General features: G+C 39.7%; 1 protein-coding gene across 5 annotated transcripts in view; it reads left to right on the top strand.

The window, feature by feature from the left end:
* PCDH7 (protocadherin 7) overlaps positions 1–23,766 on the top strand; it is a 392,778-nt gene that overhangs the window by 169,058 nt on the left and 199,954 nt on the right. For 2 of the 5 annotated variants that reach the window (XM_073342323.1, XM_073342326.1), the window contains exon 2: positions 5,733–5,949. The exons of 1 other annotated variant lie outside the window; for it this stretch is intronic. In XM_073342323.1, the coding sequence (XP_073198424.1) occupies positions 5,733–5,949 (217 nt within the window). The remainder of the gene's footprint in view (positions 1–5,732; positions 5,950–23,766) is intronic. 2 more of the 5 variants (XM_073342325.1, XM_073342324.1) reach the window with 2 other exon arrangements.

Below are 23,766 nucleotides of genomic sequence, written 5' to 3'. Positions count from 1 at the left end.
GTTTGGGGGAGGGGGGCAAAATCACAAAGCACACCTCTTCCACCACTTTCTTGATTTACCATAACCTTATTCATACTCTCCAGTTATCGATGGTCAGAGCTGTGGATGAGTGGTTCCTGGGATGGTGGAATCTGGGATGAGGGGCACGCTCTTTGCGTTTTAGGGCCAGACCCTGCAACGTGCTGAGCATCTCTGTAAGGTTCAGAACACCACCAACTTCAGCTAATTTGTAATTGTATTTAGCACCTTGTAGGAAGAATCAGACCTTTAGGGTATTTCTACACTGCAGAGGAGAGCATACTTCCTAGATGAGTAGACAGATGCACTCTAGCTAGCGTACTAAATATAGCAGTGTAGCTGGGGGTAGCATGGGCAGTGGCTCAGGCTAACTGCATGAGTACATACCATGGGCATCTGGGGCAAGGTTGTACTCATTCATTAGACCAAGCTGCAGCCTTGTGCTATCCCTGGCTACACTGCCATTTTTAGCATGCTAGCTACAGCAGAGCTAGCATAGGTCTGTTTACTCATGTTGGGAAGCATGCTCCCACCTGCAGTGCAGATGTACCCTAATTTGTTATGGGCCCTGATCTGATCACCCAGTCTGTCTTGCAGATAACTCCTGGTTTGATAGATTATATCCATTTTCCAGAACAGCATCTAAGTCTGAATCCAGATATATATATTTGTGGGAAGGGGTATGTAGTTGGGTCAAAATATAGGCACATTTTTCTGCATAGTGCCATAATTTATTATTATTTGTATTGTGGTAGCACCTAGGAGCTTCAGACTTGGACCAGGACCCCATTGTAATAGGCACTGTACAAACACAAAACAAAAAGATGATCCCTGCACCAAACACCTTCTAGTCTAAATAATGAGCTGAGAAGACATCTAAGGGGATTCGTAAAACAGTGGTGCAGTCAGTGGGAGTTTAGCTAATACATGCTACCATCACTCCTTGAACCCTACTTTAGACAAAGCATTTAACAGAACAGTAAGACCTATCCTCACACCTCTGTATGCTAATCATCATGCACAAAATAAAGGGCCAGTTTATCAGCTGGTGCAAATCAGCAAAGCTCCATGTCAATCAACTAAAATTAATGGAGTTGCACCAGTTTACATCATCTGGAGTTCTCCCCACCCTTTGCAGTTTTCTGTAACTGTATATATTTGTCTTGTTTGTACTTTTTAGTGTATTTTCTTTTATATGTTTTACTGTTTACTGTGAGGGTGAATATGAGTTATCCTGCTTGCCTGGTATCTCACGTTATAGGATGCTTTCACTGCAGCATGTTACAATACACATTTTTCAAGGCAGGATTTAACCATAAGACATGCATATTTATATATTATCTCAGCCAGGAAGCAGAATGCATTCCTCTTGCCAAAAAAACAGATGCATGTATATGTTTTATGTACACATGCTGTTTTGACGAAAAACAAAGTTTCTTCCCTTCCTATCTTAAATGTTGGGGTATTTTTTAGAATACTATTTACTGTAGTTTCAGGCATTCACTTTTATAGCATATTCTGCCAAATGAACATGAGGTTAAGGGGAGCGTTGGCTCGGACAGACACACTGCACCTCAGCAACACAGCTGTCGGCAAGATAACGGAATGTCTTCCTTTTTCTATGTTCATGTACTATGGATGCTACACTGAGCAGAGTTTTATCACTTATTTCAGCAGGAACAGGATTGCAACCTTTTTCTTCATTTGGGGAGTTAGGTAGGGGAAATATATTTCTCTTCAATCTTCCTCTGGTAAGTTTTCTGTATGAACTGATGGATTTAGCCAATGTGAGGTTAATGCTGTGATCTGTGACTCAGACTGTAGAGCTCTCGAGTCATTGATCACACCAAATTGCTCACAGCTATTCTGTACCTTTAGTAGTGCAGTGTGTCACATACCACCGCTCTTCACCAGGATTGGAATTTGGAATGCCTCTTCTCCCCATCCACCTGGCGGAAGCTCATTCAATGTCTCTCTGTGGGGGTTGCACTCAGCCCAGGTTACATTTACTCACCGTGTGGAGGTTCTACATATTCTACTCTAAAAAGCTGCTATTTTGCTGCACTCCTGCTAAGGCAGAAGGGAAGTCGCAGTACAAAAGACATGTGCTGTGCAGCACTGGTTCAGGAGCTCTCCACTGCACTGCTCAGTTGCTCCTGCCATCCTCTCTAAACATAATACCTCACCTGAGTAAGTGTAGTGTTGTTGTTATAAATGAAAATATAAAACCAGCTCAAGGGGGAAGGAGAAAAGTTAAGAAGTATCAGGTTACAGAATATGTAAACACTGAGTGACTTCCTACTTTTCAGTTCAGTGTGTCAGCCCTGCTCCAAAGCTAGAAATAAGAGGAGTTGAGTTATTTAAAAATAACTGCAGTGGAATCATCTTATAACTAAGTTACTTTTCCTGCCACAGAGCAACCTCAGCATAAGCACAGGTTCACTATTACCGGATTTTCAATTTGTGCCTTGCAAAGCATTGAAAAACTCAAGCCTTTCATTTTAATTGATTATGAATGGAATTTCACTGTATGCAGGCTCCAAAGTACTATTAGGAGGCCAGTTCATTGAACCCCAAACCTGAGCCCAGGACCCAGCCCGAGTAGTGATGCTGGGCCCGGGGTAGATAAATTGGGGGTGGGAGGAAAGGAATCCTTCTTATAGGCCTTGGAGCAACTGTGGCGGCGATGCCATAAAGGCTTCCACAGGGCTTTACATGCCTCATCCCTTACTGTACATAGGGACAGTTCAAATAGTTGTAGTTTCTCTGGCTCTGCTTCTTGTTGTCCACCCAGGACTCTGTGCTGCAAAGAGGGTGTGCAACAAATGCAACCGGCTGCCAGGGGTCCCCCTGTAGCAGTAGGGGAGGGGCAGGATTTGTCCCTCTAAGCATAATGCTGTGTATTAAAATGAAAGAATATTGAAATTATTAGAGCTCAGAATACACTGACAGCTTTTACTTACACATCATAGTTTAACCTTATTTAAAAAGGTCTTGATGTTTTAATTGTTTAGCTGGGAGCATCATTTTCTGTTGACACTCTCTTTTTGCTTTTCATTTCCCCTTAGAGCGATAGGAAGTTGGTCAGTTGTGTATAAAACTTAAATAGGTAAATAGACTTATTTTAAGTACATTCTGCATTTTGTGTTTCTTATTCTGAAAACCTTTATAACTGGCACAAACCTTTTCCTCCTACCCCGGTTTTAATACAACTGAGTTGTTTTCTGGGCAGTAGTATATCACCAGTTTGGAATGTTTTAGGAGCTTTTAACATTCTTTACGAAATAATATGCCCATATTTTCCAAAACAAAAATATCTCATCTCCAATGTAATAAAATCAGGCAACCAGTCACCTTACATGGTCACAAAGTGAAGAAATGAATATAGCAACCATGTCAGAACAGTGGAAATAGCCGGTGAGTTCTGTCAACGAGAATAGCAATCTTTACTTATCCGTAACTTTCCATATAGTTCACACTTGTGTTTGAGAGTATTCTTAAATTATCTGAAAAAAGTCATGGTAGAGAAAAATGGCAGATTATCAAAAACACATATCTGTGTTTGGCATCCATTTAAAATTCTTTTAAAGTCCAATGGAGTGAGAAAATGCACTGAGTAGAAGTGGCTCTCTTCAGTACTAAAGATAACATGTTAGCTAGTTACTCAGCTCTAAAACTATAAGGATAAAGGACTTTACCATTACTTAAATACAAGGTATATGTGACCATATGCCTACATGAGTAAATTGTTAATAGCAAATAACATAATATGTAATCTGACATATGACATGGAATACAAATGATCCAAACATCTCACCGTTCAGAATATTAAGGGCCTTATTCTACCCTACTGTTTTAAAACACTTGGGAAGGGCTCTAAAATTCCTATGAGGTTCAATGAGATGATTTTCTGCAGAATGCTCCATTTAAGGAGGAGGGGCTTCTGGTCTTGTGGTGTGGCAAGGGATATAACCATCAAAATCCACCTTGCTGAGGTTCCTCAGGGTAAAAGAAGCTTAGATCACACAAGGCCCGGGTCCCTGCACAGAGGCTCTAACCCTCTCTATTGTTGTCTGTCCCCTTCTCCCACTTTAGTATTAATGGCTGTCCACGTCTTTTGTGGTTTATTTGCCCCATTTTGCACTGTTTACACTTTCCTCTCTTCGCATAGTGGATGTACTGTACAGCCATGAGTAAAACTGACATACCGGCATTCTATAGCAACAAATATAAGCAAACTTTAAATGTTTGAAGATTAACCATGACAATACCACAGGTCTGTTAACCTCAAATTTTTCTTATATTAACAGCAACAATCACGTTTATAATTGGTGCTGATTTACTTGTTCCAGGAGTTGTTGTTTATTAGTTTATATCCATAATGCTACCTAGTTACCAACCTATTGAACATTAGCACTTAAATATTGCATTATACCTTCAAAGCATGCCTAAGCCAAACAAAGGGACCCATCTTTAAACCTATAGAGTCTCATTCATCTCTTTGCAGGATTGTAGCTTTTGTTAGTATTCATGTTTGCACTGTGCTTTGAAAATCCAAAGTGATAATGTCAACATGATTGTTAAGATGACAGCAAGGTGAGATTATATATATATAAATAAACTGTATTTTTAGGCTGCAGCAAAACCTATAACACTAGAAAACTAGACTATATTTTAATCTAAAATCTATTTGCACATGGCACTCTTGTTTATTAGTGTATATTAGTAACAGTGATTATATTACTAATATACACTAATAAACAAGAGTGTCATGTGCAAATAGATTAAAGATTAAAATATAGTCTAGTTTTCTAGTGTTATAGGTTTTGTTGCAGTCTAAAAATACAGTTTATTAATAGTAAATTAAATGTATTATTATTGTTTGTTATTACTGATACAATATTTCAAAAACCTAATATCTAACAACTTTCATTAAAATGAACTGAAATGTCTAGTATGTTTCAATGGGAGGTAGACACCTAGCTTTTTATTTTTTTTTTAATCCCCAGTCTACATTTAAGTGTCTTCTAAATGTTGAGAGTAGAACTCACCCACTTCTTGGTATACTCTTGAATGTCAGAATTCAATAGGTAAACTTTTACAGTGACAATTATTTCTTCTGTAATATCTGACATTTTGAATGAACTCAAATCCATAATAGTCAACATTTGAATGGTCCCAGTGGAAGCATCTGGTTTCAGCTGTGCCAGTGGTACTTTAAAGGCTTTATAAAGTCAGCTGGCAGCACACCCAATCTCCAGGCATTAAATTTGATTGCAAAAGAGCTAAGAGAAACTGAACATTTCTGTTTCTGTTATCTTTCTTACGTGGATGGGCTTCCAAAACCACAGACAATGATTTTAAAAAGGTCTATGTGTGTGTTAGTGTTACCAGCTGCCACAACATAATTCAAATTTGAGCATTTATCTTGTAAATCTTGTATAGTTTCTCTCTTACCTGATATAGGTTTTTTGAAACAGATTTATTGCCAGACTGCATGAAGGTACTTGATAGTGTTGCAAACTGAAAAATCCATGACATTCCTCGTGCAAAGTCAAAGAGTACAAATTGTTTATTTTAAATTAGGCAAAACTTCAAAGTTTTATGTTCAGTTAGTCAACATTAAGATATTAGTATGTTATAAGTCATGTTTTGAGAATCACTTGTTCAAAGACCTAACTTTTCAGTGACATTCAGAATCTTTTCTCTTGCAGCCATTTCGTAGAGTGACGTTTTCTGTTGTGAGTCAGCCTCAGGACCCACATCAAGGGTCATTGCAGAGTTGCTATGACAGCGGTCTGGAGGAGTCAGAAACACCAAGCAGTAAGAGTTCATCAGGGCCAAGACTGGGTGCCCTTCCACTCCCAGAGGACAACTACGAAAGGACTACGCCGGATGGCAGTGTTGGTGAGGCAGAGCATATGGAAAATGGTAGGGGCAAACATGACATTCACACACATAATCACACTAGTGAGCCATAATAAGTAGACATGTGGAAAGGTCAGTCCAAAATAATAAAATAAAATAGCTTAAATTATAACTATTTTATTTTAAATGGTAACATTTGTTAAAATGCAGCTATACAAAATAATGGAACATAACCATACAAATAAAATCAGCAGCATTTTTTTACATTATTTTAAAATTACATTGCTGAAACAGTTAAATAATTAAAAAAATATCAGTGCAAGGGCTGGGTTCAAGGAAATTAAATTGCATACACAATATTTTTTTTAACAAAAGGTACTGATAAGGGACCTGTGTTCTCTTTTTTACTTCCATTTTTTTTTATTTGTCATACAATCATTGCTTATGACATTTTCCTGAAATTGAATTTGTGCAGCATCAGCATAAAGAAAATAGGAATTAAAAATCTCCTTCTAGAGTCTTCCCTTTCTCCCAATATTACATAACATGTTTTCAAAACAATATTGAGGTTTCTACTCCATGTTGAATTATTTAGAAAAGGAAAGCACTGTTTTATTTTTTGCTCCACGGTATATTGAGAAAAATACTTTTCGAATATATCATTTAAATTAAGGATTTTTTTAGAAATATGGGGATGGGGTGGGGAATGCATCCTGATTTGCAGTATGAGTAATTCTTCAGCAATTACAAAATTATGGTAATTAAATACTTAGTAGTTTGCAATTTTCTTTTGTGTCTATAATTAGAAAATAGTGGACTTTAAAATACTTTTTATAATAGATCTTAAAGTTATTGTTCCACACCTATTGACCCTTATTTAAAGCTCTGTGAAGTCAATGGACATTGACTTCAGTGGGCTTTGAGTGATACCCTTAAACTATATAGTAGATTACTTCATGTCAAAGACTACTGCATGTCAAAGAGTACATAGTGCTGACGTGTGAAATGAGGAGTTTGCTAATCAAGTTTGTATAGTAGTGTATGTGAGTGTCATCAGCTCCTCAAACCCAGTATAGATTTGGTTTGGCTTTGTGCATGACTTTAGCTTCTTTCAAAGGCTTAGATCAGCAATTAAAAATTGTTCTTGTTTTATTCCTAAAATAGACATATTGACCCAATAAAAATAGATCATTCAGGAAATTGGTCAGGAAATTGACATGTCTAATGTATATGAGGAAGAAGGACTGCAGCAGTCTGCATTTGCGGAAGGTCTGCATTTCAGCAATGCATGGCTATTTCAAGTCATACAGATTAATGGACCCCCCCCTCCGTGGAAATAATAATAATCATAAGTTCAGTTATCATTTTCCCATTTATAGATGTGTGTGTATTAAAATTTCTTTTTAGAAGGTAGAAAAAATGAAAGCTTTTGTGAGTCTGCTTCCTAAGTTGTTATTTATTTGTATTTTTGTTAATTTAAGGGTGAAATTTAGTGCTTAGGAAAATGAGGCTAAAGCACTGGCTATATCCAGGTAGATACAGTGCAATGAAGGCAAGTATTTTTGAGATTTAATTGAATAAGTTCACAGTTCTTCAGAAACTGTCTGAGTCACAATATGTATAAAGCAATATATAAACGCAGAATCTTGGATGAACTGTAGGACTATGATTTATCCTAACCTTTGATATACTCTTCAGTAGATAATGAAAGTGATTTTATCCAAATTTATTCTCAGAAATTCCAACATACAGTGGACTCTAGTTTGCTTAAATTTTGGAAATTGTGGGGCAACTGCCATTATAATGCATTAATTATTAAACTTTAAAATGAAATTAGGCTATTTTTTGGACGTTGAAAGTAACTTTTCTTTGTTAGGATTACATACTTACCCTTTGAAATTAGACAGATTTCAGAATAAGTAGAAGCACAACCAGATCAAACTACTAAATTTATGTATTATGTCATGAACACCTCCAAAACAAGAGTAGCATGATAAAGTCTCAAATGGTATAATGCAAGGATTACAGACAGTAAGGGAGATTTTTTGTCATATTCACAAAATCTTGAACTGAACCCCGTGAAAAGTGGGTGACATTGCAATGAAAATTATACTCTACTGACTTTTGAATTCTGCTGCCACTTTTAAAAACAGGATTTAGACAGTGGCATGTCACCTGCCTCCAGTAATTTTTGTTAGCATTAGTCAATAGGTGATGACAGAACAAGATGCAATGCACTTTTGGTCGTCTATAAATGTAGCATTTGACATTTGAGTGAATGCTTTCTCTGATCCAAATTTTAAGATGACTTGTCTAGCTACACAGAACAATTGTATTGCTCAAATTCTGGTAATTTAATCTTTAATATTAATGGATCATTCTGACATAAATAGAATTGGAATTGAAACCTGTCAGGTATTCATGTGTCATATTTAACTGGAATCTCGGTAACCTGCAGTGTTTTGGTTGGTTAGGTTTTAATCAGGATTTGTATTGGATTTTCATTTGGATTTTCCATGGAAACAGCACTTTGAAAGCTATCTTAGTTTTTAATTGTTATTACTTCAAATATTTACCATTTAATTTCAACTAGTGCGAAGCAATGCAGTTATAACTAATTACTTTGGATTTACTTTCATTTTAAAGTTTGAGAAGATAATTTTCAGTACAGTAATGTAAAACCTTCTGATACCTTTGATACAGTCTCTGTGCAAGATAGCAACACTAATGAAAATAAGGAACCTTTCATGTTTCAGCAAGTGGAAGAAGGCTGAATCTCCTGCAGCCAGAGTAAATATCGGTAATGAAATGCAACTTCCCAAATTGGTGGGTTAGATGTCTCTTTCTACTTTTTCGGGTTAGCATAAAACAGAGAATTGAAACACTAGCGCAAGTGGGTTGGTTTTCTTTATAATCAACTGCACAGTATATTACCAGCCTGCATGAATGTCAGATGTAGATGGAGTTTTGTTTGCATTATTAGATGTGGTGTCAGCTGTGCCGACTGGGGTGGGGTGGAAGAAAAGTTAGCAGACTAGCTATGAAAATGCAGTATGAAAAGATTTGCTAATTCGTAAGATCTGGAGAACCAGAAATAACTTCTGAGTCTTTTCCCCCTGCCCTTGCAGCTTTCTTTACAAAGAAACCCTACTCATTTGTGCAATCTTGTCCAACAAACATCAATTGTTTCTCTAATGTGGTCATTAAAAAGACATTCTTTTAACAGAAATTGCACACCGTTTTTCTCAAGAGGACATATTATTTTTCTTTCCAACATGATTTTTATATTGTGACTATAGGCATTGCCATACTGGATCAGACTCCTGGTCTATCAAGCACAGTATTTTGATTCTGACAATGACCAGTAGGTACCAGATACTTCATAGGCATGTGCAAGAAACCACATAATAGAAAATTGTGGAATAACTTTCTCTCCTGACCTCTATTAGGCCTGGTCTACATTAGAAAATTAGATTAGTTTAAGTACATCAGTCAGGGGTATGTAAAATCCTCATCCCTGAGCAGTGTAGTTAAGATGACCTAACTCCCTGTGTTAGGTAAATGTTAGGTAAATGGAAGATTTTTTCTGTCAACCTAGGCACCACCTCTCGGGGAGGTGTATTACCTACGCTGATGGGAGAAACACCCTCTCCCCCATTGTTTTCTGTAGTGTCTACACTTAAGTGAAGACAAGCCCTTAGGTAGTTGTCTGCTTATGCCCTGAATCATGAAGGTTTATATTTTCTAAAAGATTATTCATCCTATCTCATTTCATTACAACTGTTGTCACTGTGCGTACATGCAATTTTATGAATTCTACAAAATTATTGGCCTCAGTGATCTCTTGTGGCAGTGTGTTCCACAAGTTAATTATCAGTTGTGTAAAAAACTATTCATTTTTATCAATTTTATGTTTGTTTTCTTTAAACCACACTGAATATCCCATTGTTCTTGTATTATGAAAGAGAGTAAATAAAGGTGCTCAATTTACCTTTTCTATCCTTATTTTTATACCTTTATCATGTGGCCTCATATTTATTTCTTCTCTGAACTACATTCACAGCCTTTCCAATCTTTCCTCATAGATAAAGTCTTGTTGTGCATCCAATAACTTTTGTTGCCTGTCTCTGAACTTTAATATCTGCTTGATGTTTTCTGAGATGGGGGTGACCAGAACTGAACACAGTATTCCAGGTGAGGGCATCACAATATTTTCAGTATTATTTTCTATCCCATTTTTTACACATGCTGTCATTAGGGCAATACTTTTCATTGACATGTCTGTAATGATGCCCATGTCTTTTTCCGTGGGGCTAATTTAGAACCCGACAGTGTGTTTGATTAGTTCAAATAAATCCTTCTGATGTGCACAACCCTGCTTTTGTAAACAAAACATTTCATCTTTCAACTTGTTGTCTAGTAAAATAGCTTTGGTAGGCCCATCTGAAGTTCCTCACAGTCCTCTCTAGTCACAATTAAACAAAATAATTTATATTTATATAAAATTATAATTTGCTTTATATATATATATATATATATATATATTAGCACCTTTCATCCAAGGACAAGGAAGCAAAGTATAACCATTCTTTAAGTCTCACAATGAGCTTTTCAGAGGATAGCTGTGGCCCACTAGGTTGAACATAGGACTGGGAGTTAAGAGACTTAAGTTCTGTTTCTGTCTCTACCACTGACTTAGTCTAGTCACTCAGGGTATGTCTACACTACGGAATAAGGTCGAATTTATAGAAGTTTTTTTTAGAAATCGGTTTTATATATTCAAGTGTGTGTGTCCCCACAGAAAATGCTCTAAGTGCATTAAGTGCATTAACTCGGCGGAGTGCTTTCAGAGTACCGAGGCAAGCGTCGACTTCCGGAGCGTTGCACTGTGAATAGCTATCCCACAGTTCCCGCAGTCTCCTCTGCCCATTGGAATTCTGGGTTGAGATCCCAATGCCTGATGGGGCTAAAACATTGTCGAGGGTGGTTCTGGGTACATATCGTCAGGCCCCCTTCCCTCCCTCCCTCCGTGAAAGCAACGGCAGACAATCATTTTGCGCCTTTTTTCCTGAGTTACCTGTGCAGACGCCATACCACGGCAAGCATGGAGCCCGCTCAGGTAACCGTCACTGTATGTCTCCTGGGTGCTGGCAGACGCGGTACAGAATTGCTACACAGTAGCAGCAACCCATTGCCTTCTGGCAGCAGACGGTGCAGTACGACTGGTAGCCATCCTCGTCGTGTCTGAGGTGCTCCTGGCCACGTCGGCTGGGAGCGCCTGGGCAGACATGGGCGCAGGGACTAAATTTGGAGTGACTTGACCAGGTCATTCTCTTTAGTCCTGCAGTCAGTCCTATTGAACCGTCTTATGGTGAGCAGGCAGGTGATACGGATTGCTAGCAGTCGTACTGTACCATCTTCTGCCAGGCAGGCAAGAGATGAGGATGGCTAGCAGTTGTATTGTACCATCTTCTGCCGGGCAGGCAAGAGATGAGGATGGCTAGCAGTCATACTGTACCATCTTCTGCCGAGCAGCCATGAGATGTGGATGGCATGCTGTCCTTCTGCACCATCTGCTGCCAGCCAAAGATGTAAAAGATAGATGGAGTGGATCAAAACTAGAAATAGACCAGATTTGTTTTGTACTCATTTGCTTCCCCCCCTCCCCTGTCTAGGGGACTCATTCCTCTAGGTCACACTGCAGTCACTCACAGAGAAGGTGCAGCGAGGTAAATCTAGCCATGTATCAATCACAGGCCAGGCTAACCTCCTTGTTCCAATAAGAACAATAACGTAGGTGCACCATTTCTTATTGGAACCCTCCGTGAAGTCCTGCCTGAAATACTCCTTGATGTAAAGCCACCCCCTTTGTTGATTTTAGCTCCCTGAAGCCAACCCTGTAAGCCGTGTCGTCAGTCGCCCCTCCCTCCGTCAGAGCAACGGCAGACAATTGTTCCGCGCCTTTTTTCTGTGCGGACGCCATACCAAGGCAAGCATGGAGGCCGCTCAGCTCACTTTGGCAATTAGGAGCACATTAAACACCACACGCATTATCCAGCAGTATATGCAGCACCAGAACCTGGCAAAGCGATACCGGGCGAGGAGGCGACGTCAGCGCGGTCACGTGAGTGATCAGGACATGGACACAGATTTCTCTGAAAGCATGGGCCCTGCCAATGCATGCATCATGGTGCTAATGGGGCAGGTTCATGCTGTGGAACGCCGATTCTGAGCTCGGGAAACAAGCACAGACTGGTGGGACCGCATAGTGTTGCAGGTCTGGGACGATTCCCAGTGGCTGCGAAACTTTCGCATGCGTAAGGGCACTTTCATGGAACTTTGTGACTTGCTTTCCCCTGCCCTGAATGAATACCAAGATGAGAGCAGCCCTCACAGTTGAGAAGTGAGTGGCGATAGCCCTGTGGAAGCTTGCAACGCCAGACAGCTACCGGTCAGTTGCGAATCAATTTGGAGTGGGCAAATCTACTGTTGGGGCTGCTGTGATGCAAGTAGCCCACGCAATCAAAGATCTGCTGATATCAAAGGTAGTGACCCTGGGAAATGTGCAGGTCATAGTGGATGGCTTTGCTGCAATGGGATTCCCTAACTGTGGTGGGGCCATAGACGGAACCCATATCCCTATCTTGGCACTGGAGCACCAAGCCGCCGAGTACATAAACTGCAAGGGGTACTTTTCAATAGTGCTGCAAGCTCTGGTGGATCACAAGGGACGTTTCACCAACATCAACGTGGGATGGCCGGGAAAGGTACATGATGCTCATATCTTCAGGAACTCTGGTCTGTTTCAAAAGCTGCAGGAAGGGACTTTATTCCCAGACCAGAAAATAACTGTTGGGGATGTTGAAATGCCTATATGTATCCTTGGGGACCCAGCCTACCCCTTAATGCCATGGCTCATGAAGCCGTACACAGGCAGCCTGGACAGTAGTCAGGAGCTGTTCAACTACAGGCTGAGCAAGTGCAGAATGGTGGTAGAATGTGCATTTGGACGTTTAAAGGCGCGCTGGCGCAGTTTACTGACTCGCTTAGACCTCAGCGAAACCAATATTCCCACTGTTATTACTGCTTGCTGTGTGCTCCACAATATCTGTGAGAGTAAGGGGGAGACATTTATGGCGGGGTGGGAGGTTGAGGCAAATCGTCTGGCTGCTGGTTATGCGCAGCCAGACACCAGGGCGGTTAGAAGAGCACAGGGGGGCGCAGTACGCATCAGAGAAGCTTTGAAAACCAGTTTCATGACTGGCCAGGCTACGGTGCGAAAGTTCTCTTTGTTTCTCCTTGATGAAACCCCCCGCCCCTTGGTTCACTCTACTTCCCTGTAAGCTAACCACCTCCCCTCCTCCCTTCGATCACTGTTTGCAGAGGCAATAAAGTCATTGTTGCTTCACATTCATGCATTCTTTATTCATTCATCACACAAATAGGGGGATGACTACCAAGGTAGCCCAGGAGGGGTGGTGGAGGAGGGAAGGAAAATGCCACACAGCACTTTAAAAGTTTACAACTTTAAAATTTATTGAATGCTAGCCTTCTTTTTTTGGGGCAATCCTCTGTGGCGGAGTGGCTGGTTGGCCGGTGGCTCCCCCACCGCGTTCTTGGGCGTCTGGGTGTGGAGGCTATGGAACTTGGGGAGGAGGGCGGTTGGTTACACAGGGGCTGTAGTGGCAGTCTGTGCTCCAGCTGCCTTTGCCGCAGCTCAACCATACACTGGAGCATACTGGTTTGGTCCTCCAGCAGCCTCAGCATTGAATCCTGCCTCCTCTCATCATGCTGCCACCACATTTGAGCTTCAGCCCTGTCTTCAGCCCGCCACTTACTCTCTTCAGCGTGCCACCTCTGCTCCCGGTCATTTTGTGCTTTCCTGCACTCTGACATTATTTGCCTCCACGCATTCATCTGTGCTCTGTCAGTGCGGGAGGACAGCATGAGCTCGGAGAACATTTCATCTCCAGTGCATTTTTTTTTCTTTCTAAGCTTCACTAGCCTCTGGGAAGGAGAAGATCCTGTGATCATTGAAACACATGCAGCTGGTGGAGAAAAAAAAAAGGGACAGCGGTATTTAAAAAGACACATTTTATAAAACAGTGGCTACACTCTTTCAGGGTAAACCTTGCTGTTAACATTACATACATAGCACATGTGCTTTCGTTACAAGGTCGTATTTTGCCTCCCCCCACCGCGTGGCTACCCCCTCAACCCTCGTCTCTCCCTGTGGCTAACAGCGGGGAACATTTCTGTTTAGCCACAGGCAAACAGCCCAGCAGGAATGGGCTCCTCTGAGTGTCCCCTGAAGAAAAGCACTCTATTTCAACCAGGTGACCATGAATTATATCTCACTCTCCTGAGGATAACACAGAGAGATAAAGAACGAATGTTGTTTGAACGCCAGCAAACATACACTGCAATGCTTTGTTGTACAATGATTCCCGAGTACGTGTTACTGGCCTGGAGTGGTAAAGTGTCCTACCATGAAGGACGCAATAAGGCTGCCCTCCCCAGAAACCTTTTGCAAAGGCTTTGGGAGTACATCCAGGAGAACCGCGAATGCCAGGGCAAAGTAATCCTTTCACATGCTTGCTTTTAAACCATGTATAGTATTTTAAAATGTACACTCACCAGAGGTCCCTTCTCCGCCTGCTGGGTCCAGGAGGCAGCCTTGGGTGGGTTCGGGGGGTACTGGCTCCCGGTCCAGGGTTAGAAACAGTTCCTGGCTGTCAGGAAAACCGGTTTCTCTGCTTGCTTGCTGTGAGCTATCTACAACCTCATCATCAATCATCATCATCATCTTCTTCGTCCCCAAAACCTGCTTCCGTATTGCCTCCATCTCCATTGAAGGAGTCAAACAACATGGCTGGGGTAGTGGTGGCTGAACCCCCTAAAATGGCATGCAGCTCATCATAGAAGCGGCATGTTTGGGGCTCTGACCCGGAGCGGCCGTTCGCCTCTCTGGTTTTCTGGTAGGTTTGCCTCAGCTTCTTCAGTTTCATGCGGCACTGCTTCGGGTCCCTGTTATGGCCTCTGTCCTTCATGCCCTGGGAGATTTTGACAAAGGTTTTGGCATTTCGAAAACTGGAACAGAGTTCTGATAGCACGGATTCCTCTCCCCATACAGCGATCAGATCCCGTACCTCCCGTTCGGTCCATGCTGGAGCTCTTTTGCGATTCTGGACTCCATCATGGTCACCTCTGCTGATGAGCTCTGCATGGTCACCTGCAGCTTGCCACGCTGGCCAAACAGGAAATGAAATTTAAAAGTTCGCGGTCCTTTTCCTGTCTACCTGGCCAGTGCATCCGAGTTGAGAGTGCTGTCCAGAGCGTTCACAATGGAGCACTGTGCGATAGCTCCCGGAGGCCAATACCGTCAAATTGTGTCCACAGTACCCCAAATTCGAGGCGGCAAGGCCAATTTAAGCGCTAATCCACTTGTCAGGGGTGGAGTAAGGAAATCGATTTTAAGAGCCCTTTAAGTCGAAATAAAGGGCTTCATCGTGTGGACGGGTGCAGGTTTACATTGATTTAATGCTGCTAAATTCGACCTAAAGTCCTAGTGTAGACCAGGGCTCAAACTCCTTGTGTCTCATTGCCAAATCTGTAAAGGTTGGAGAATAGAGATCAGCTGCCTTTATAAAGGGCTTGGATATCTATAGTTGAAAATAAAATAAATTATTTATATATTCATCATTTTAAAGAAGGGGGAAACCAAAGCAAAGGGAGTTTAAGTGACTAGCCTAGGGTTCACAGGAAGTGAGTGGTAGAGCATGGAGTAGAACTCAGAACTCCTGACCCTCATTGCTCTTTTATAGTCACTAGACAATTTCCTCCCTCCTAAAAGACAGCAGTAGTTAAATGATACTCCAATCGACAGAAGAATAGCTAAAGGACAAGAAAGAACAAGCATAGCTAAAGGACAAGAAAGAAAAATGTATTGTCCAGTTCGAGCAATATGATTTGATTACTGCATTATTTTACCTATGGTGGTTTCAACTTTAGTTCTTAGGTATCAAACTGGTTGTGCAAAATTAGAGTTCCATGCTAACAGAGCAAGAAAGGTTAGTTGTGTATGAGGTGAGCAGCCTTTTTTTCCCCATATGAAGTGTTAGGAGATTTCAGGTTATTAGAAAATAAATACCAAGTGCAATCCAGCTTTGCAAAAAGAAAAGGAGGACTAGTGGCACCTCAGAGACTAACCAATTTATTTGAGCATGAGCTTTCGTGAATAAATTGGTTAGTCTCTGAGGTGCCACTAGTACTCCTTTTCTTTTTGCGAATACAGACTAACGCGTCTGCTACTCTAAATCCAGCTTTGTTCATTTAGGGCTCAGTCTGCCATACTTTCTTTTGTAAAGCATTAGTCAGCTTCATGGAGTAGGGTAATAAATATGAGTAAACGTAGGAGAATGTAGGCACACAGTTTTACATTATTCAGAGGATATTAGTGTAAAATTGTTTTTTAGGAACATTAACCCATTGCAGGCCCAAAGTTAAATATCTTTTATACAAACATTACCAAGCAGAAACTCATGGGGTTGTTCCTAAGAGTTGCTGTACATTTTTGTACTCTTCTTCCCAGACTACTAACATATTTTAAAAAAACCCAGCCAACTAACGAAACAAACAAAAACCCTGCATGAATGATCATGTTGACATTTCATTTAATTGCTTCTGAAAAATGCGGCATGCTGTTATTCACATAGATGAACTCCTGACCCAGGTGATCCTAGCATCCTGCCACAAGTGATATTTTGGATCGCAATTACACTTTCTATGATGAAATAAGCCTAGAGACAGTTAATTTTGAGAATGAGCTATTCTGAGACTTGTAAAAAGACAGCCAACTATCTGAGCGAAAGAGAAGAAGATAGTTCAGTTCACATTATAGAATACATAAAAGCCTTTGGTGAAAAGGTCTCAAAGCAGCACCAGCCCCTGCCAGAATAACAGATGCAAAACCTGCAGATGTATCTCCACCTCTATAATGATCAATACCTCCCACAACCCACCTTTCAAGATATATGCGCCCTGCACATGCCTATCACAACATGTGGTGTACCTCATCCAGTGCATTATATGCCCAGATAACAACTGTGTGAGTGAAACCAGACAATCACTATGATTTCGAATGAATTCACACAGAATAATAATAAAAAGACAAAAACACTGAACACTTTTCACAAAATGATCACTCCATATCTAACCCCTCAGTCCTTATCCTCAAAGGAAACCTGCACAACACCTTCAAAAGATGAGGCTCAGAGCTTAAATTCATAACTTTGCTAGACACAAAAAATCATGGTTTACAGTTTATTATAACCTACTATAATCCCCACTGTTTTGTCCTATGACTGCAGTGGTGTTAATGAGCCACTTTGAATGCCCCCTTAGAATATGTGTTAACTACTTATGCCAAACTATCTGTTCCACCTTGTAATTAGCTGTGACACTCGGAGTACCTTCCCCAGATCTGAAGAAGAGCTCTGCGTAGCCAAGCTTGTGTCTTTCACCAACAGCAGCTGGACCATTACAATATATGAGCTCACTCACCTTGTCTCTCCATTATACTAATGACATCCTACTCCCAATGGCTCTATTTGGGAGTAGATTTTTTGCCCTGTTTTCTCCTTTTTCTTATTTAAAAAACATCTTTGGAATTTTTCCCCTCTACACCTGATTCTTCTGTGAGTTTCTCCACTGTGTACCAGATAGTGATATATCACATTCTATCCAGTCAACAGATAATACTTCATTTATATGCACAGTAGCACTTTTTACATTCAAAGCTATGTAGTGTTTGCTGTTAAATAGTTTTTGTTAGTATTTTGCACCAGAAATTAGGCAAGTTGTATCTTGCTTGCTTGCTGCTAATAGCTCTTGTTCAGGGATATTACAGGATAATAGTTTATTCTATATACAGTATTGTATTAGTAGAGAAACATGTCAACAAGATAAGATGGTTTTATTTTTATAAATAAATAGTGCTATGTGTTTTCATTGTACTTTATATACCTAGAATAAGATACAGGACCAAATGCAGCCTTGCAGTGTGTGGTAATCACTCTCATTAAACCCACTCTGGGGTGCTGGAACAATTTATATAATATGGGTGCTGAAAGCCACTGAACCAAACGGTAAACACTGTATATGATGGAAACCACTTCAAGCCAGGGGTTGCATCAGTATCCCCACGACCCTTAGTTCCAGCACCTATGAACCTGCCAGGAGTGGACTGTACATGGCTTTTGACTTGTGGAATAGTTATTCTTCTTTGAGTCTCGAGATATAGAAATATCGCATGTGCACTGACAATTGGTAGAATGTACTTCTGAGTGGCAAAATACCATGTGAAGTGCTTTCGGATCAGTCATGGTTTTGGGTTCTCATAGAGTGCATGATTGGGTCTGCTGTTATAAAAAAAATAGATCAGTCTTACTGAATTTGAAATCCACATTCATACGTATAGCTTTGTTTTAATTGGAGATAACACTGCTCTCTTTTTGGTACTTTCTGTCTATTTCTGTTCCGTTTTATTTACATTAGCTCCCTTATGTGCCTAACAAAGGAGCAGAACATTTGGCCTTTCCTTTTAAATTTAAATTATGGAAAAAAAAAAAACCAATTCTCTCCTTTCCCTGTAAGCCCCCTACTTTCTCAAAAAGAAAAATATTTACAGCAATCACTGTACTGTTCTCATAAAAGTCAGTACTATTAATGTCAAGTAATTTTTAACTCCTGGTTCACTACTCTTTAGTCTTCTTTTTATCTTTTGAAGACAAAAGACAGCCCTTTTGCAGCAGAGCTTCATATTATTACTGCATCCATTGTAGAAAAAAGACAGAACAAAGCTATGTATCCCTTGTGTATTCCCATAATCTGTGTTAGAAAGAAGCGTGTGTGTGTGTGTGATCGTCAACTATGAGATCTAGAGAGAGCTTCTAAAATACCACTTATTTAGAATAATTTAAAATCTTTTGTCCTGCATAAAAGAGACAATTTATATAATCTGCATTATCCATGACTATCAAATCAGTTTACAGAGTTAACTATTAATAGTCCAAATTGAGAAATGTGGAAACTTAGTCACCAAAAGATTAAGTGACTTGTCCAGCATCATACAGCAAGTTGGTAGTTGAGTGAAGAATTGACACCAAAGTGAAATCCTGGCCCTATTGAAGTCAATGAGAGTTTTGCCATTGACTTCACAAGGACTAAGATTTCACCAAATATCCCCTGAGTCCCAGTGCACTACACCAACAGCTAGTCCCTGGTGCCTCTGACTAATGCAGATTGCATAATTCCCTTTGATGTTATTCTGAGCTCTGAACATGGATTGAAGGCAGAACATGCTCCTAAATTTCCAGACTGAAGGCAGAAGGAACTTTTTTGTCTGAAGAATAATTAACAAGCCTTGCATATAGTCCAGGTTTCCTCCAGTGAAGAGTCTAATGCAGACAGTAAACAGAAATGTATTTTCCCTTAATTCATCGCACTCCATTCAGCATTGTCTATTTTATTGAGTCTTCCTCAGTTGTTTGAGTATTTGATGACTGTTTTTGCAGTTTCCTGGACAACATTAGGTCTTTCAGCTCTTTCTAATCTACAAATATAACGAAGTTCCAAAATAAATCCTTTGCACTGGGCAAATCTTCTCCATTTCAGTCACAAATGAGTTTTGTTCTCCCCTGCTGGCTACCAATTCCCATTTTTACTTTTTCCACTGCAGCCTGTACACCCCCTCTGCCATCTGAAATACTTAATTAGTTTTATCTCTTGCATATAGGTACAATGGCTTTGTTTTGGGGTAAATTATCAGCAGGATTTTTCTTTTTCCTCATGGAACAAAGGTAGATAAAAGTAATAGAAGAAACCATAATTTGTTTTTGTGGGTTCATTTGGTGATTATAAAGTACGATACATTGTACTGCACAGGGGAAAAAAAAATCAGAGAACATTTTCAAAAAGATGTACTTGTTGAAAGCCCCAAATTGACAATTGCATGCCTAACTGGTCAAGTAATTGAACCTTCATGTACTTTAACATTTCCAACAGATTGTGTTTAAGTGCATACAACCATTACACACATAAATTAGAACCCCAAAACTATTAAGTATTATTACAGAAGTAGGCAGTTCTGGAAATATGCCCATCTATTTTCTATAATAATTATTATTACTACTATTTGCAATTATCTCTAATCAAGATTAAGGCTCCTGTTTAGTTGGTGTGTACAAATATACAAGGAGATGTAATTATTGACCTGAATTATTTACATGCAAATACATGTTCACCTTAATTAGATGTTGTATTTGTTTGTTTTGTTTTTTTTTGTAAAGTGCTTTGTTTTTAACTGTTTGTTCTTAGTTTCCTTCAAATAAATTTACTGTTTTTTTTAAAAGGATGTATTAAAGTTTTACAAAATTACAAAGCAATCACCAAAAACAACTGCTGTGACAAAATACATAAAACATACAAGAAAACAACAAGGCCCAATCTTGCATTTCTTTCTCATTCCAAATTTCCGCTGCAGTTATTGAGAATGGTACCCATGAAACAAAGGCAGCATCAGACCTATTATGTGCAAAAAAAGAAGCAGAAGTTCCACTGCAGAACAATGGAACTCCAGCTTACCAAAAAATATACTTATAATAAACAACTTCTTTCCTTTTTTGATTCACTTACAAATACTTATTCCAGTACAAACACATTGTTCTCTGAGAAAGAGAGGTACTCAGATTCAAATTATAGTGTACAATCCACAAAATTTGAAAAGACTACCAAAAATGCCCACATAAATCCCAACCAACTTGTATGTTTTCATCATATATACTGAAAGAAATGAGAAAATAAAAGACATTATTATTGTGCTAACGAGTTATACATAGCCACATGGGTTTAACTTTTTACTCTTTCTGAGGAACAAGTCTGAGGGATGTTTCACAAACAAGATACAATTAATGTATAAAGAGCTGTCTTTTATGGACAGATACCTGTAAAAATAAATTAGCAAGATAATTAACATGTTGCTGTCAGTATTAAACATAGGGTTTTTTTATTGCTTCTAATTTTACTTTTGGTGCATGTCATGATTACAAGGTGGGTTGCACGTTAGATCCTTTTTAGGCCTTCTCGAATGCCCTCAAGTGACTGGTTTTGCTATCTTCACTCCTCTCTGAGTGGAGCCAGATGGCCCTAACATTCAGATCGGGTCTCTGGGCTACAGCAGCCCTGTTTACCAACTGTGATAACATAACAGCTCCAGCTGTGTTTGGCACTTATATGCTTTTTTCCTAGGGTGACCAGATGTCCCGATTTTATAGGGACAGTCCCGATATGTGGGGCTTTGTTGTATATAAGTGCCAATTACCCCCCATCTCCTGTCCCGATTTGTCACCCTTGCTATCTGGTCACCCTACCTTTTCCTGTGACCAGTGGCTGAATAAAGTGGCTCAAAAACAATGAATTCAAAATAAAGTATTATTTATTCACTCAAAGGCACATAGCATTCAGAGAAGTGAGTTAAACAACAATAGGCCTACGTGCTTGGGTCTTACTTAAACTTTATTCTTTCCTTTCACCCTTTTCCCCTCAGCTCAGACATCCTTATAACTGGCCTGGGAGATACAGATATCCCCCACAGTATACAAGGACTCATCTCCGGCCACCGCTGCCCACTCAGCCCTCTTTCCTCTCTAGGCAGGGGTCTTTAGTACTTTAATGTTTTGATATCCCTTTGATCCTGGGCTTGGACTGGGAAAAATAAACATGCTAGCCTAGCTGGAAACCAGGAGGTAAGTATTTTTCAATTAATAGCTCCCCCATTATTCCCTTAAGGATCCTTGGTGTTCTCTCTGAAGGTACCTTATATCTGTCATTGTTTCATTTACTGTTTGTTTCCCGCAACAGCCTCCTTGATTTAACTCCATACAGTCAGGCAGGATCATTCTCCATAGTGTTAAAGGCCAGTTTTCCATAAGGAAAGGCAAGACTGAGTTTATAGAAATAAATTTGCATATTAATGAGTTATTGAGGTTGATCAGTGTGTAGTGGTGAACACATCTTTCTCTTGTGACTTCTGTAACTCTGTTTATATTTTGAAATAACGAAGATGAAATATTTTGTATCTGTCTAATGTATCTGTCTGCTTATATGGACCACTTCAAAAAAACCATAAAAACACCAGGGCAGTGAGTCTCAGAGCCCTGATAACTGACTCAGAGTCACAGGGCTTACACTACAAACAGCAGTCTAGACATACCTGCTCAGAATGGAGTCCAGGCTCTGAGACCCACCTCTGTCACTGGGTTTCAGAGATCAGGCTCCAGCCCAAGCAGGAATGTTTACACTGTTATTTTTAGCCCTGTCCTGTGAGCTGTCAGTAACCCAGGCTCTGAGACTTGCTGCTGTGGTTCTTTTTTTGCAGTGAAAGTGTACCCTAACTATCTGAATACATGTCTACAATTAAAATAAGTAATAAAACAATTCCCCTCTCTTTCTTCACCACCTATGGATGTAAAACCTTGAAGAATTATATTTTTTTAGTCATTTTGTGGCTGTGGTAGGTATGCAACAATCACCTATATACACTGCACAAGACCTGTACTAGATTCCATAAGTTTGCTAGGAATTATACTAAATATCTGAGAGTATGATCAAGTCCCCAGTAGGAGAAGTTTAAATGAAAATACACAAAAAAGGTCAAAGTAGTTTAATCAAAATAATTTTTTAAAAATGGATTGTAGGCCAAACCCGTTAGTCCTTCTCTGTGTACAGTTCTCAGCAAAATTAAAGGCTGTTCTTTGGAAAGACAAAAATACTATGTGAAAGATTATTCTTATATTCCAATATGCCTTCAGAAGTCAAATTCTATTACAAAATAAACAGTTATAGCTCATTCAACTTAGAACATGTTATTAGAATTAAATTTGTATCAATAAGTGAATTAATTCATCTTCTAAAAGAGCTGGTCATTCTTAAATGGATTCTTAGAGTTATGAAAAACCCACTGAGAGTTCTCAGTGAACACCAGAAATTAGGCACTTAGATACATAATGTAAGTCTATGCCCTTTATCCCATGGAAAATAATTGAAACTAGGTCATATCACTGAATATTGGCAAAGCAAAGAAAGAAACAGAAGAAGAAGAAGTAGAAGACCACGAAGAAGAAAAATGTGAAGCCAGTGGAGGAGGAGCAATACTTAAGGAGTTACCTTATTTTAATAGTTGCCTGGTCCCTAAAAACCAAACAAACATACCCAAACTGGTTTTCCCAACTTGCTTGTCTTAACCTGTTTTTTTGCTATATCTAAGGAACAAATCAACCCTAAAGAGCCCTGCAGGGGCACTTGTTCTTTTACTGAGCAATCTGTTCTATTTCATCAGCAAGGGAAGTGAAATCAAAGTGAATCATATCGAAACTTTCATGTAAACAAGCCATAAGACAAGCTTGTATTGAAGCTTTTTTTTTTTTCCCTGTGGGGTAATGGCTGATTTGTTTTCTTGATCAAACGATTCTCCTTTCATTTTTTTTTTAGATTTGTAACAGTGCTATAAAGACGAATGGTGTCCATGGAGAAAACCTGGTAGAGCCACTTTTTTACATTGAGTCTCCAGAAAGCAAAAGTGCACAGTATTTGTATAGTGCTGTATTATTCAGGAATGTGTTTAAAATGCTCCAGCTGTTCTGTGGTTTGCTTTATGACAGAGGGTTAATTGGTTTCACAATTAGGGGTATTTTCCCCTTCCCTGAGTGCATATTGCTTCTTTGAAAGGGAGACTATTTCCCTTTTTGTCAGAGTGAAATGACATTTATATGCTCCTGCAATGTTAGTGTAATGTTTGCATGTGGAGTTTAACAGCACAAGCTT

This window comes from Lepidochelys kempii, chromosome 4 (genome assembly GCF_965140265.1).
Source record: "Lepidochelys kempii isolate rLepKem1 chromosome 4, rLepKem1.hap2, whole genome shotgun sequence".
NCBI classification, from domain to species: Eukaryota; Metazoa; Chordata; order Testudines; family Cheloniidae; genus Lepidochelys; species Lepidochelys kempii.
Note: the sequence above shows the minus strand (reverse complement) of the source record. Positions and strands in the feature narration are given on the sequence as shown.